This window comes from Triplophysa dalaica, chromosome 14 (genome assembly GCF_015846415.1).
Source record: "Triplophysa dalaica isolate WHDGS20190420 chromosome 14, ASM1584641v1, whole genome shotgun sequence".
NCBI classification, from domain to species: domain Eukaryota; kingdom Metazoa; phylum Chordata; class Actinopteri; order Cypriniformes; family Nemacheilidae; genus Triplophysa; species Triplophysa dalaica.
In genome coordinates, this window is record NC_079555.1 from 10,087,772 (window position 1) to 10,103,048 (window position 15,277).

At 39.6% G+C, this 15,277-nt stretch overlaps 1 protein-coding gene across 2 annotated transcripts in view; it reads right to left on the reverse strand.

Annotated features, from left to right (window-relative positions):
- sema4ba (sema domain, immunoglobulin domain (Ig), transmembrane domain (TM) and short cytoplasmic domain, (semaphorin) 4Ba) overlaps positions 1-15,277 on the reverse strand; it is a 48,169-nt gene that overhangs the window by 13,531 nt on the left and 19,361 nt on the right. For both annotated transcript variants that reach the window (XM_056766266.1, XM_056766267.1), the window contains exons 3-8: positions 4,647-4,807; positions 2,755-2,817; positions 2,077-2,175; positions 770-881; positions 569-685; positions 15-172 (exon numbers count right to left, since the gene is read on the reverse strand). In XM_056766266.1, the coding sequence (XP_056622244.1) occupies positions 15-172; positions 569-685; positions 770-881; positions 2,077-2,175; positions 2,755-2,817; positions 4,647-4,807 (710 nt within the window). The remainder of the gene's footprint in view (positions 1-14; positions 173-568; positions 686-769; positions 882-2,076; positions 2,176-2,754; positions 2,818-4,646; positions 4,808-15,277) is intronic.

A 15,277-nucleotide genomic window follows, 5' to 3' on the forward strand; every position in this document is an offset into this window, starting at 1 on the left:
GAAGCGGCCCTTACCTTACACACGCGAGCGATGCGTGACACAATGGTGTTGTCAAAGAAATCAAACTCCTTTCCCGCTTCGCTGAAGAAGAAGTAAATCTTATCATCATCGCCCACTGCATTGCCTTCGGGCAAACTCTCCTGAATGAAAGATGAGCCCACAAAAGTCGGGTCTGAGGGAATAGTACAAACAAAATGTCAATCCAAATCTCGGCCCATACGGTTCATGCGTTTGTTTATATGAGTTTATGTGTAATGTGCAGTTTATGTCTTTGCAATGCTATAATGCAGACATCGGTATGAGTTTTATAAGACAAAACTAGTTAAGGTTAGTGATACACGATCTTTTAAAACGATAACAAAGTGCTCAGAATTGATTTTGCGTATGTCCTTTATCAGTTTGCTCTGTAGTTAAGTGAGTAGAATATAACCGTGTAAGGGGATCCTAAATCGACTTGTTTTGTTTTCTCTCGCCTTGCTTTACATGAAAAATCTTAGTGGAGTCAAATCCATTAAGAGAATGAATTGAAGAATGAAGTGCTCTCGCCGATAACACATGTGAATTTTACCTTGAAGCCAGTTCAGCGAGTTCTCCGTCTTGAGAGCCGTGCCCGAGCCAAGGCTTTTGTAAATGATGGGTTCATTCCCTTGAAAGTTACTGACCGTGCCAGTGTACAGCTCTCCATCTGTAAATCAATCAGCATTTAAGCCAACATACAAAACCACTGGACACCAAAAACATACTCCGCTTTTTGTACAGTGGCACGTACCAGCCATGATGGCGGTGGACTTGTATTTAGGGTCAAAAGGGCACCGGCTCCGACCATCCTCAGCGACTATCTCGTCGCTTTCACCGCGCACCAGGGAAAAATCTGACGTGTTCTGGAGAACAAGAGGGAAACAGAGATGTTCTTGTGAAGACCGCATGTACTGTCTCATCCACTGCCTGACTGCTCGCCGGCTGTGTAGACCTAAACAAGGACTTTATGTGGTGGAACTTCGTGTTACTGAGATAACTGAGGGAGGACAGCAAGAACAGGGAAAATCTCAGGGCAAAGGGATGGTGCTGTGGAGTATTGATTGTGTGTGGGCCAAGGACACTGATAGAGGAGGATGTTTGGAGGAGTGTTGGATGCCCTTTAATTTATTCACAGCCTGACCGTTTATGTCTTTATAGGGGCATAAAGGTAAAACGTACATCTGCAAAGCATTTCAGAGGACAGATGTATCTGGATCACTTGTGTTTTGAGTAGGAAAAGTACATCATCCTGTAAGAATGATTGGAGAATGATTTCTTTACGTTCGAGGTTTAGGCATCTTTATACATCTGAACACAATTGTAAAGATTCTTAAAGTGATATTTCACCCCTAAATGAAAATTCGGTCATCATTTACTGTCATTAAAAACCTGTACGACTTTCTTTCTTCTGCAGAACACAAGAGAAATTTTTTGAAGATTGTTGGTAACGGAACAATGGTTTTACCCATTGACTTGCATTGGTTTTGCGTCCATACAATATAAGTGAATAGGTTCCACCGTTGTTCGGTTACCGACATTCTTCAAACTATCTTCGTTTGTGTTCTGCGGAAGAAAGACAGTCATACGGGTTTTGGATGCAAGAATTTTCATTTTTGGGTGAACTATCACTTTAAGATCTTCTCAAACTGTGAATAACGTAACCTCTCCATTTGCTTTCTACTTCATCTGCTGTCTATGAGAAACAATTGAGATTTGAAGCAATTTAATTTGCCGGTCTCTCCAGCGGTTTTGCGACACAAGCCCTGATTCTCTGCCATGTTTCAATTTTAATGGTCAGTGTTGACCCCTCAAGAGCACATACAGTACTGATGCAGCCACAGTCTCCAGAGAGAAAGGCGTCTAAGTAAAGTGCAGGGCAATAATAATTTCTCATTCAAATGGCATTTACCCCTCAGGGAGAGAGAAAGAATGTATTTCACAGAGAAGATTTTGATTGACTGAGAAAATGACATGGATAATTAATTCCTCCCCTGCAGCCTGTTAAATGCATGGAGAGAAGTGGTGAAATAGAGGAAAAAACGAACGGGCGGTACTTACGATGTACGCGCAGATGGGGCTGAAAGCATACGTTCCACACACGTACAGATGAGTGCTGTTCACACGCAGTAAAATCTTGACGTAGTTGAAGCAGTCGGTCTGAATTGAGAGAGCGTGAAGAAAAGGTTTGTATAAAAAATTGTATGAAACACGCCAGTGCCAATACAAAAGCAATTGTTAGTTGGCACTGCATTGCGTGCGCAAAATGGCTTGGCTTGAAAAGGAGTTTTCACTTCACTAATCCTGATCTAATTCCTCTGTAATAGTCTGGGAGAGTTTTTTTGGCAGCCGAGTGTCACCGGTCTCAAGAAACAGCAGTAATTTTGGTGTCTTCATAGGGGTCTCAACATCTATCCAAACCTTCCCGGGACAAATCAATCTGCCAGCAAATTAGGCATGCGGATTATTAATCTAATAACAGCCCTCGGTGTCAAGCTTTCAGGGAAATTATAGCGTGGACGTGTCAAAGCGATAATGGCTCTCGCTAACAGAAAGAGTAGCACGGGGCACAATGTCTGGATCACATTTACTCGAGCACATCTGTACTGCAAATGGATATTAAGGAGACTGGAGTTCGAACTGCAATAATAAAATTACATTGAGAACAAAATAAAGTGATATTAAACGTTTTGGTTTTTATGACTCCCATATGGTCTGATAAACATTTAATTCACTCACCTGTAAGTTTTTGCCTTTGAAATTGCACTGACTTCTTTTTTCATCCGGCGTGCTCCATGTTAACTGCAAAAGTGAAAATTGTAAGCTTGTGTTACGTAAGGACAGGCAAATGGAGTGTTCTCAGCGGCTACAGTGCACTTACAGTAACATGATGCATTAACACTCACATATGCATCACTTGAGTACACTGGGTACAGCGAGTCACCTTGGCTATAACATTCCTGTAATGACTTATGCATTAAGGAATATTTGCAGTGAACTGCATTCAAGTGCATTCATGACTTGGAGAGTTCATTTTTACAAAGCATAAAAGATCAGTATATACAGTGTGTGCAAAAGACGGGTAATAGGTGTGTTTCAGTGATGGCTCGATCCAACACTGAATACGTAGATATACGAGTCCTGATATATCTGGCTTGTTGTCTGTTAATGGATGGGTTTGATCATCAGAGTTTCTGGATCTAAATATGGAAAGATAATGTTGGTGGATCATCTGTCATAACGGGTGGGGTGCGGTTGTTTATATACTGCCGGTGTAGTGATTAGGGGGCTATTTGAACTCATCTGGAGCTCCATTTGCTAGTGTTTATACATACAGCAGAGTATAGTGGGATCCTAAAGTCTGAGGCCACAGGCCTCACCAAAAATTAAATATTTCATACAAAAACATGTACACTTTAAAAAATACTTGGATATTTCCAACACTGGGTCAAAAAGGGACGTGTCCAACTGTTGGGTTGTAAAATAACCTGCGCTGGGTTTCGATTATTGGTATATAAACCATAATTTAACCCAACAGCTGGGTTTGTCTCTTTTTGATTTAATTCTAGTGATGTCAAATTAAGAAGAAATATTCTTGATTTGAACTATTTCTGAGTATGGATGTAAACATTCACTGTGAACCGGATGACGATTATAATATGTGACTATTCAAGTCGGTCAAGATGTTAAATGAACCGCAATGCATGTATTTAACAGCAGGGGGCGATTGCAAACTTGTTAATGTAGATATTTCTTTAAACATAAAAAAATAAGCAAGGAAAAGAACACAAGTCTCATTTTTGTTTATTAAAGAGAATTTTGTATATATTTTTTCATTTAATCATTCATTTGTTTATAAAATTATACAAATCGTATAGTGAGGTCAATATCGCATTGTGAGTGTGAGTGAGTGAATTGTTACATCGCTATTTCTAAGTCATTCAAATAAATCAAAAAAATATATTTTTGACATTTACCATGTTTCACTTGAACTTTTGACTCAAACTATTAATAATATCATTTGGGTAATTCTGTGGTCACATTGGTTTTTCAGGATGTAAAATTTAAATGCAAAGCCTCAGCTCTGGGTATATGGGCAGCAACCAGAAAAAATGATACATTTTGGGTTTTATTATTTACAAATCATGAATTCCAAAGCAATTGCACTGTTGTTGTTTTTGTTATTTTAAAGCGGTGTTGCACAAAATTATTATGATGATGCTTATTATTATTATAATGAATTCGAAGGACAGAGTTCATGGAACTTGATATTGACCTTCTGGTCTACAGAATTTGCATGCATATGTGACCACAGCATAACACTTGACAATAAGACTGTATACCGTAGATTAACATTAGTTAATCCACTAGCTAACATGAACTAACAATAAACAATACTTCTACAGCGTTTGTTAATCTAGCTCATGTTAATTTCAATGTTGGCGAATATAACATTGTAACTGTTAGCATTAGTTAATGCACTACATTACTGGGCAAGTGTATTAATAAATCAATAAATGCAGAAGTGTTATAAAAAAATTGAAAGAAAAATTGCATACATTAGAAAGATGCTAAATAAACAACAAAGTCTTTGATATCTGGATCCATCGGAAGCGCTATGGGCTACTCACATTGCGCTGCAGGTGCGTTCTGCTGATGTTGGTGATATTGAGCGCGAAGAGAGTCTCTCGAGCGCCAACGTACAGCATGTTATCCTCCTTACTGAGGAGCAGAGAGGTGTAATTGAAGACTCCATCGGGTGAAAATCTCTTGGCCGACCTCTCGTTTGCATCTATGAGCAGATATAGAAATAGGAGAGAGGAAGTGAGGATAACCGAGCCTACAGCAACAATGATGAATGTACCAAAGTCAGACATGTGACACATAGTTTACAGTACCTATATGAGACAACGGTATTACATTGGATGGATTGAGAACTAATAGCTGTCAAAAGCAAACAGAACCTGTTGCAACCACAAAGCGCTAAAATAGGTGAAGAATGAGTGTTTGTGTGGTCACATGTAGCTCACAGACAGATGTTCATCTCTTAATCAAAGATACTGCACTGTGTGATTATCATGACAGCTCATGCTGGCTGTTTCTCTGTTTCCATGACTACCGGCAGCCATAAGTAGAAGCATCTTTCTGACCAGTAGGGGGCGATGGGATTACCTCCTGTGTGCTTTATTTCCCCAAGGAATAATAAAACGTACTTTGCATGGCTTTTTATGACTTCAGACAAGTAGCTTGAGGATTTGGTGGTGATTTTAAAAATGAAACAAGCAGTTTTTAGTCTTGAAAGCACTCTTGTCTCTCCATAGGGTGGCAGAATCATATAGTAATCTCATGGTACATTAATTCAACATACCAGCTATTCTAGCCTTTCGACAGACATTGAATCAGCGCTTCGGGCTGTAAATGCAAAGTTGGCAACAACATGGGGTGTGATAAAGTGTTATTCAAGTTTAATATTTAAAGACTGTAAATCACCTTTCAAAAAGACGAAGCAAGAAAAAAACATATACAACCTGCAAGGCATACAAATCATGCCATAGATTTACTTTTATAAACGGGACAAGTCAATGTGATCCTTCGGGGAGCTCTCATTTAAAGAACATATAATCTTTACTCTGATTACTTTCTCGTGGTTGACTTTGAGATGAGGTAAGACTTTAAAAGCGCCTGTTTCTCTGGAGGGTCTGCTCACTCACTTCCTGAGCCACCGGGGAGACAATATGATAATAATAGAGCAACCAGGAGAGCTTATTACAACCCAATCCAGTCTGCTGAACCACAGGAGGGGATCAACATGCCACATTAGTGCCAGCCTACCGGGGTCTCTGCCTCTGTGTGTTTCTCAAATTTCCCCTCTCTCTGATTACAGGATGAAACATGGCACCGCTCGACACCGGCACCATTCATTTCAGCGGGTTTAGGGAGAAATTTAATGGTTATTTAGTGAGACGACGATAAAGGCCAATACCAAACAGGCTTTGGAGGGCTTTGCACGGATAGAGACTGCTCCCCCAATTATTCTCCAGGGGGCGGCGCTGTGACTTTCTCCCTGTGGCTCGCACAATGAAACAAATAATTGGTCCCCATTAGAGAAAAATCACAAGTACAATGTTTTGCATTTCAAGTGGAAATGTAAATGATCACTGTAGGCTGGGTCTAGTGTCACTATAAAACCGACGGTAAATAAGAAATGAGTCATTATCATACAAAATAGAAGTTTACAGAAGTCTTAAATCAAGGATGTTGTAGGCGTTCCAGTAAATAAAATATAAGGATTTTAAACATGTTTATATAATAGTCCATGCAAACCCAGCCGCACCCCATATTTCTGAAGCCCTGGTCATCGATTCTTAAGCTGTGTGACTGTACTATTCCCCTCAAAAGACAATAGAGTCTTTCTATCTGTCAGTGATTCGGTGGTATTATTGTTTGAATTGACTGAGGTCAGTTCCCCGAAGGCAATTCCATGACGACGACAGCTGCCTTTTGCTTCCACAAAACTACAATGATACATGCTGGGAAAAAGGCTTATCTTTTCGCACTCATGGGAAATAGGGTTAAGAGTGTCAACAAGAGAGGGATGTTGGGGACAAGTATATTGTCTCTGTATTGAAGCGTACAACATGTATCTTAGATGTCCTTGTCTCATTCCTGTATTGAATTCCCTTAATCTGTGAAATCTTCTTTTAAAATTGAAATATTAGACAGACCATGTGAGAATATAAGTTATTTAAGGTGCTGTGCTCATTTTTTGGAAGATTTATTGGCAGGTATGCAATACAATATACATAAATACCTTACCTAATAAAGTGTTATGTTTTTTTTTACCTTAGAATAATTTATTTCTATCTACATACAGCAGGGGTCCCTCTGCATGGAATTCACCATGTTGTTTCTACAGTAGCCCTAAACGGAGTAAATACGGTATCTCCTTCAGAACAGAAGTGAAAACGTGACGACATCTTAGTCCTGTGTAAGCCACCATAGTGCTTTGAAAAAGGAAGGGTGAAGTGAGCCTTTGGTTGCAATTTGCAACCTCACCACCAGATGCTGAGAAATTTCATACACTGGATCTTTAAATAATAATAAGGCAAAAAAAACAGTTCTTCTATTAATTTGGACTTTACGTTTTTTTGGCATGTACACAGATGCAATTGCAAAATGATGACTGTCTATCGTTTTGCATTAGCTCTTGTCTCCTCGTTCCCCTATTCTTCTCTAATAAAACAACAAATCACTTTACCGATGTCACATCCTTTGTGTTGTGAGCAATATGAGATTATTATTGCCATTATGCAATTACATGTCTTTTATTTTGGAGAAAGCCACTACTAAATGGATTGCCATATCCGTAGCGTTTAGCTCTCTAATCCATTTAGAGTGAAATTAATTATGCAGGCTTTTAGGGAACCCCTTCTATGTTGGGTTTTAGGAACAGAATTCCCGGCGGTTGCTCTAACAGCGGCAGCGCTTGCCCAAAGTTAATTAGAGACACAGAGCATCGCACAAAAAAGAAAGACCGTGTGTCGCAATCTGGCCATCAGTATGAAAGATCAAAGCTATGTGTTTTGTTAAGACTGTGACGGACGAGGTAATTCAATTAGATGCTATAATCTGATGAGTGGATTTTTTAGGAAAATATGCTTTAAATTTAAATGGCACCATCCTCAACGTTCAGACAAAAAAACGTAGTTTAGTCATATTGTAAAGCTGGTAATGTTGCAACAGTATCAACTGTTGATAGCATTCAAGAACATTTCCGGTAAGCATTTACTATTTTCAATTACACAAAACAAAGTTGATTTGTATAATACTTAATGACCTAGGCGACTGTGCGACAGAAAACCTTGTACCGGTTGTGTTTACATCATCCCTCACCTCCCCAAGTACCAAGTAAACAAGTCAGAAGAAGAATGATGTCATCTCCAGGTGTCAAGAGAATGACAAGCCCCCTGTTGCCTTAATGACAAAGTGATCTCTCCTCGGGCAGCGTTTGATGTTGGGTCTGTCTGTACAGCAAAAAAGCTCTTCTATTATTTTCTTGTAAACAGTGCTTAAGAATTGTGATGACGACTTATTCAGGAATACGGAATCGTTCCTTCTAGGAAGCCTATGAGCTAACTATAAATTATGCATCTAGTGCTTTATGGTGATGGCAGAAGAGGACGGTCGTTCATGGGTCAAGGTGAGCGAATCTGTTATAGCAACTAAAGTCATATTCACAATTATTGTCCAGGGAGATTACTACTCTGTGTAATACATTAACATTTAGAAGGTTTAAGAAGTGTAATGGTGCCTGTTAAAGAATCTTTCCATATTTACTTTAGCCTTCTTCGGTACATTCAGTTGGATAATATTAGGCAACAAAACACACAATTTGATATTAAAATACACAAAATGATATAGATGTTCTTCTCAATGCTCTCTTATATCTAGAGGAAGTGGTCTGTTTAATGTCCCTGGGAAACTGTTTTCTTGGTGTAAAAAAGAAAAAGACTTTCCCAAGAGGGGTTTTGGAGAACTGCACAGTCCCTTCTCACACTGCTCTGTTTTCATTAATGCCTCGCGTTGAGGAGAAATGACTGTGAGAGCAATGACGCAAGACTCGGTTTGCACGTCAAAAACGTTCTGTACTCTTTCACCTGATCGGCGGGGCCGGGTCTCCCCGTTCCAAAGTTAGAAACTCCACATGAAATATTGAAACGGATGACATAATATGAGCAATCTGAAGTTTCAGGAAAGAGGAGGGAGTAGGCAGAAAACATTAAGACATCAAGTAAATGGGGCTTGATCCAATAGGTCATTCAGTAGAGGGGTTCGTGTTTGTTTAGTGAGCTGGCACAGCCTTTTCTTGTTAGCGTGAGAGTTAAAGAAGTGGCAGTTTGCATCATGGCACCATGGTGACGGCTGGAATTCTGGGTAGGCCAAACACAAGTCGGACCAGAGACATTATTGTTAGGGAGAAGAGAGACCACTTGTGTAGGAATGAACTGGGGAAATCATAATGCTCAACAGATCTAAGAATGGAGTTCAAAGAGCCCATCATCTTTGTGCTTGAGTTTGTTTATTTAAGTTTGAGCATTTAAAGGTGCAGTGTATCACAGTTTCTGTTCGGTTTGTGCTATGTTCAGGGAAGGGACTACTAACAAATAAAACTAAAAGCTTATTATCAAGCTACAAGTACCAGCACCAGAAAAACAACAGAGCAGAAAATAAAATAAGATACTATATAACTAATTATCTGAACTTGCATGCACAAGAAAAATTGCCCATGAGCATCAAAAGATTGGCAGAAATTCTACTGACTTGCCTTCCAGAGATGTTGGCAGAACCCACGTAAACACAACAAGTTCAGAAAGAGGAAGAATATGCATGACGTTCTGTAGTTAAAATGTCAATCAAAAAATTTTTCCATTAATTTATATCAACCTGCACGGCAGAAATATGCAAGTACGCTTTTCATGACGAGTGGTAACATTTACTGTTGAAAAGAGGCCAATCAAACAACGAAACAAGTTTTGCATTTGCACAAACCTGCACCACACAAACTGACTATCTGTAATAATTATACATAAATCAAGACAGGACGGTCCTGTTTCAGGGTGGCTGTTGAGTTCCATGGTAACAGGCGCCTACAAACAAGTAAATACTGTACATGCAGGATGCAGTTCCAACAATCGAGGAGACATACACACAAACACATGGTGGAAAAGGGTGTCGGAGTTTGCATGGGTGTTTTTGCCCAGCAGGTCTGACAGGTTTGATTTATCGATGAGCTTTTTCACGATGTGGCTCTAATATACTTCAGCTCTTCCAAGATCAATTCAATCAAAGGAAAATGAGTGGGTTCTATTCGGATGCTCATGACTGTATCCGTGCTGTGACAGCGGTCTGTGATATTCATTCCTGCATTTGTCTAGATAGCAAAGGACTGGATTAGAGAATGACTAGTTGGTTTGTTGCCACAATGACTAGTTGGGCTGATTAAGCTTCGGTCCGGTCAGACTTGTTTTGTGTGTTAAAACCAGCTGGATGGAGAGTGAGGCAAATGCCGTCAGATGCTCTTAAAGGAAGGTTCACCCAAAAATGAAAATTCTGTCTTCACTTACTCCCTCAAATTGTTCCAAATCTGTAAACATTTTTTTTGTTCTGATGGAAACTGAGAAATATATTACAAGATTGCTTGGCCATCATTGACAACCACAGTAGGAAAAATGCTTTATAAATGTCTTTGTTCAGTTGAACACAAAAGAAGACATTTTGAAGAAGGTAGGAAAGCAAACAGTTGTGTGGAACCTTTGACTACCATTGTATTTTTCCCTACTATGGTAGTCAATAGGGTCCAATAACTGATTGGTTACAAGCATTCTTCCAAATATCTTTCTCCTTGTTCATCGGAACAAAGACATTTATACAGATTTGGAACAACTCGAGGGTGAGTAAATGATGACATATGATGACATATTCTTGGTTATACTATCCTTTTAAAGGTGATGATTCTCGAAACATTAGAATGCTGTCATTGATAGCGTTGCATTGATAGCGTGCTAAGCGCAATACACTTTCATCACGCAAAACCTTTACTTAAAGAGAAGAGATAAACTAGACAGCCACCCTGACACATTCCTAAACACAAAAGACAACACTTCTAAGTAAACAACAGACATTCCTCAAAGTCAAATTTTCCAAAGGAGAAGATACAAGATGCATGTGGCTGAATAATATCAATCAATCTCTCCCTTTAGGAATGTAGCGATTTCCACATGCATCACGTTCTGGACGCCTTCCACGGACATCACGTACCGCAGATCTCTGCCGTTGCAGGCCTTGTTGATGTTCAGCATGTCTGATCACCTCCAGCCAAAATCCTTTAAGGAATTAACCACAGCCTTGATCACCATACCATGTGCACGCTATATATCACACGGTGTATCACGCGGCATACTTTGCACGAGCATTCGACAATGCAGCCGGTCTAATTTTAGACTGCGCCTATAAATCAAGTACAGTGTTGGTGAGGACGATATACAATATGTGGATGTTTGTAACCTTTACACAAATCTGAACTATCCAGAGGATCCTCCTGCACTTTGTGTTCCTTCTGTAAAAGCATTTTCCACCTTTACTGGCCGGATAAGCACAGAGCTGTAGCGTAAACCGCTTACAGGTGTCATTTTAAATAGCTTTCTAATGCGCTTAAGCGTAGTGTGTACTATAGAGATGAACAAAAGAAGAGACGCCGTGCAGATGTAGACTTTCTTTCCACAAGTCCTGATCCTTCTTGATAGGCACATAATGAGAAACAGACCAACACAACATAACACACACACAGGCACACACAAATCCCCATTCATTATTCATGCCAGATTAACTTCTTTATTAGCATGGAGGGAAGGTGGAAACCAGCAAAGGGAGGAGCAGCCAGGAAAATGCTTGTGGCAGTGGATAGTGGGACAACGCGACCCCATTCCTTTAGTGAAATGTGTGCTGTACTGCAGATCTGAGAGTGTTTACATAACTGGCTTTTTTATTCACCAGTGAGCCAGAACCAGGTGTGATTCACTAACAGAGTGGACGCTAGGGCTGCATGATTAATAGTATTTTAATCGTGATAAAGATGTCTGCCTCCCATGCTTTATTAAGCATGATCGTCATGATATAAATATGTTATTAGGCCATATTCCCCGTGATCACATTTTTCAACCTTTAGTTAGTGTGTAATGTTGCTGTTAGAGCATAAACAATACCTGAAAAATGATAAAGCGCAAAGTTCCAGTGCCAAGCGAGATATTGTCTTTAACAGAATTCGCTTTTCAAGGACTACAGAAAACGGCCTGGAATCGGACTACAGGCCTCTACTTCCCGGGTAAATGATGTCACTATTCCGAGTGCTTTTAATAACCTCCCGCGAAAGGAATACGTGAAAAAAGGGGCAAGGCCTTCCTTAGAGAAGAGTAAGAGCCGCTGAGTAGTGTTCGGTTATCAAAGATTGTAATCATTTGACTGATAATAAGGTACTAAGAATTCAGCTACACACTCTAAGATAACCAGCGGTCAAATAATAACTTCCATGACATTAACATTGACTGTGAAATCTGTTCTGTGTAATACACCGATATTGTGTGTTTGTGTGTGTGTGCGTAGCCTACCTCTAAAACACTTCTATGAAAAGTCCTTTGAAGTCTGCTTGCAAATGTCTCCTGGTCAATCTGCTTCTTTTATTATCCAACTTGGGTCCAATCTAATAGAGTAAAACTATCGCTTCTGTTATTAGTGTTAATTAATATAACCGGTCTGACACCAATCAGTCCGGTTTCATTTCCCTCGCCATCCATCCATCCATTTTCTACCGCTTATCCGAACTACCTCGGGTCACGGGGAGCCTGCGCCTATCTCAGGAGTCATCGGGCATCAAGGTAGGATACACCCTGGATGGAGTGCCAACCCATCGCAGGGCACACACACTCACTCATTCACTCACGCACTCACAACCTTCGGACAATTTTTCCAGAGATTTCCCACGCCATAGTAGGGAAAAAAGGTTTGATCACTAAGAAAGATTGACGTTTGCACATGCACTAGCAGACCTCCATTACACTTCTGAACGGCTCGGACCATGACGATTCAGTGAGACTCTTCCTTCGTTCTTGAATAAATCAACAGTTTTGAGCGAATCGGTTGCTGCCACCTACCGGTTTCCCGTTTAGTTTCCCATTTGAAAATAAGCCTAACATTTGATACCGTATAGTATCGTAAGATATGTTTCTGCAATTGTGACAACCCTATTTCACACATTTTTTTAAATCACATGTACGAAATAAAGAAATTTACTTTTATAATAGATTTATGCAATTGGCAGACACTTTTATTCGAAAAGACTTCCAGTGCATTCAAGTGCAAATACATTTTATCAGTATGTTGCGAATGAATCCACAACTGTACCAGTTGAGCACTGATGTGTCAGAATGTAAAGTCAGAACGAGAAAAGAACAACTATACACGATTGTGTTGGTGAGAACTTTCCTACACACATACGTAAACACTTATATGCAATTACTTGTGAATGAGACTCAGTGTGAGACGAGCAGTTTCCTGAACTCACTGAATTATTGCTGCAAAGAGCGAGCAGTTAATTGGCAGTAATTTACTCAAAGCCAGTTATAGCACAGAGGCCTTTCTCTATTCTAAATATATTTCTATTATACATATGCAAAGCACTGAACACTGAAGTGTAGAACCCATGTTTTTTTACAATACATTATACTACAAATACAATATTTCAACTATAGGTATTGCGGTTAGACCAAATTAAATGTGTGGTTACCGTGGTTTTACTACAAACAAAACCAAAAAACTATGGTTTTTGTAGTTAAACCCGTATTCTCAGACACACCGGAACCCAAACAGACAAAGAGCTCTTTTCTTCATGGTTTTAGCAAAAAGGACCAGTGACATAAACACACAACTGCAGTTTGCAAAATTCCAAGGATCAGTCAAGAACAAATAGCAAAAGAGAAAAAGTGCAAAAAACTACACTGTTGATTAGAAAGAACTTAGAAGAGAAAATATTTTTGGGATGTGTTATTGTGAAATGCTTTACTGGGGTTATCTGACCCCTTTTGTATAGGCTGACAGCTAAGCGGGACTGCCTTCATGCAGGTAGACCCTCAAAAGAGACTGAAGGCATGTTCAGGCGGGTACGATTTAACCCCCATCATTTCCTGAACCAATTGAATATGAGTGGTGAATGTGGAAAGGATTTGCAGGTGGGTGTAAATATGTTGACACACGTCTTTGTCCATCGTGATAAACTACCGGACAAACCCACAATTACTTGCCTTTTCTTCCTCCGTTGCTCCGTCTCTGTTGTAGGACTTGCGGACAAAGACACCCTCTCTCACATGTATGCATCTCACCAAGTGACATTGTATTTAATAAAAGATCACATTCCTGTATATTGTACACAAAGAGAGAGTACACGTTCGCATGTCACTGCTTGAGCAAAGCCATGTTTTGGTCGCATCACAAAAGACTTATTTGCCTCGGTCATGAAAACTATGAAGTAACTTAATAGCGCCGCAGACAATGTTTACAGACACATTTGCTCTACATCGTGTCTTCAATCAATTCAACCCAACCTGCAAAAACTTGAATGGACCCTCCCAAAAGTGTCTCCTATTGATGGGACAGGAAGTGGGCTGTTTGTTACATGACAGATGTTATGTTAGAGATGCAATAAGTGTTTAATTATAAGAGAGGAAGTATTACATAGTCGAAGAGGCTACTGAAAAATCCTGAAATAACTATTTGGATGCTCTTTGATGACTGACATGATGAGGTATGCGTATGTATTAGCATCGCAATGGTGAAGTAGTTATGTAAACAAAGCACCAATGGGAAGCAATCAGCTTAGTTTTCTGTTTATCAACACTTCAGCAACTGTTACTGTCCATGGGAGATGACAGGGTCTGCAACAGCCTGTAGACCCCTCAGAGTTCTTAGCACCCTGACTGTGGAAGGTCGGCTCCACGGCGGGCTTATTTATAGTCTCCTACCATCCACAGGAGCCAGTTCTTTTACACGCTTTTCAGTAAACGCATGATCTACACACATGGGTCAACCGAGGAGGAGACAGACGCACGGCTGGCCACCAACCACCAGTTATGTGTTACTCTAACAATGTGAGGAGCAGGACAGCTGATGCTGAGAGAGCACAGAGTGAGCGTCTCTCAAACTAGTGATGTCATTCTAAATAACTCGCTGTGTTGACATACACGAAAACGGATGATGATGTATTTGAATAATTTGATAATGTAAATGATTATGCTTGGGCTGTCAAATCGAGTAATTTGCGATTAATCGATTCTGTAATAACTGTTTGTGGTTATATAATATATGTGTGTGGTGTGTATATTTATTTGTATATATAAGAACACAAAAATACAAGTAGGCCTATATATTTAAGAAATATGTTTATTATCTGTTTTTATTTATACATAAGATATATTGAAATATACATTTATAAATATTTATGTAAATATATGTTATTTATTCATGTACTGAATGTGTGTGCATTTATAGACACAACACACCTGTATATTAACACAAACATTTATTTCGGATTTGCGATGAATCGATTTGACAGTACTAGATTATCCTATTTAGCACCTTGTAACTCATCAAATGTTACGAAAATTACTGAAAGTTTGTCAGGCAAGCTTTTGTTGAACGCATGTTTGTGTTTTTC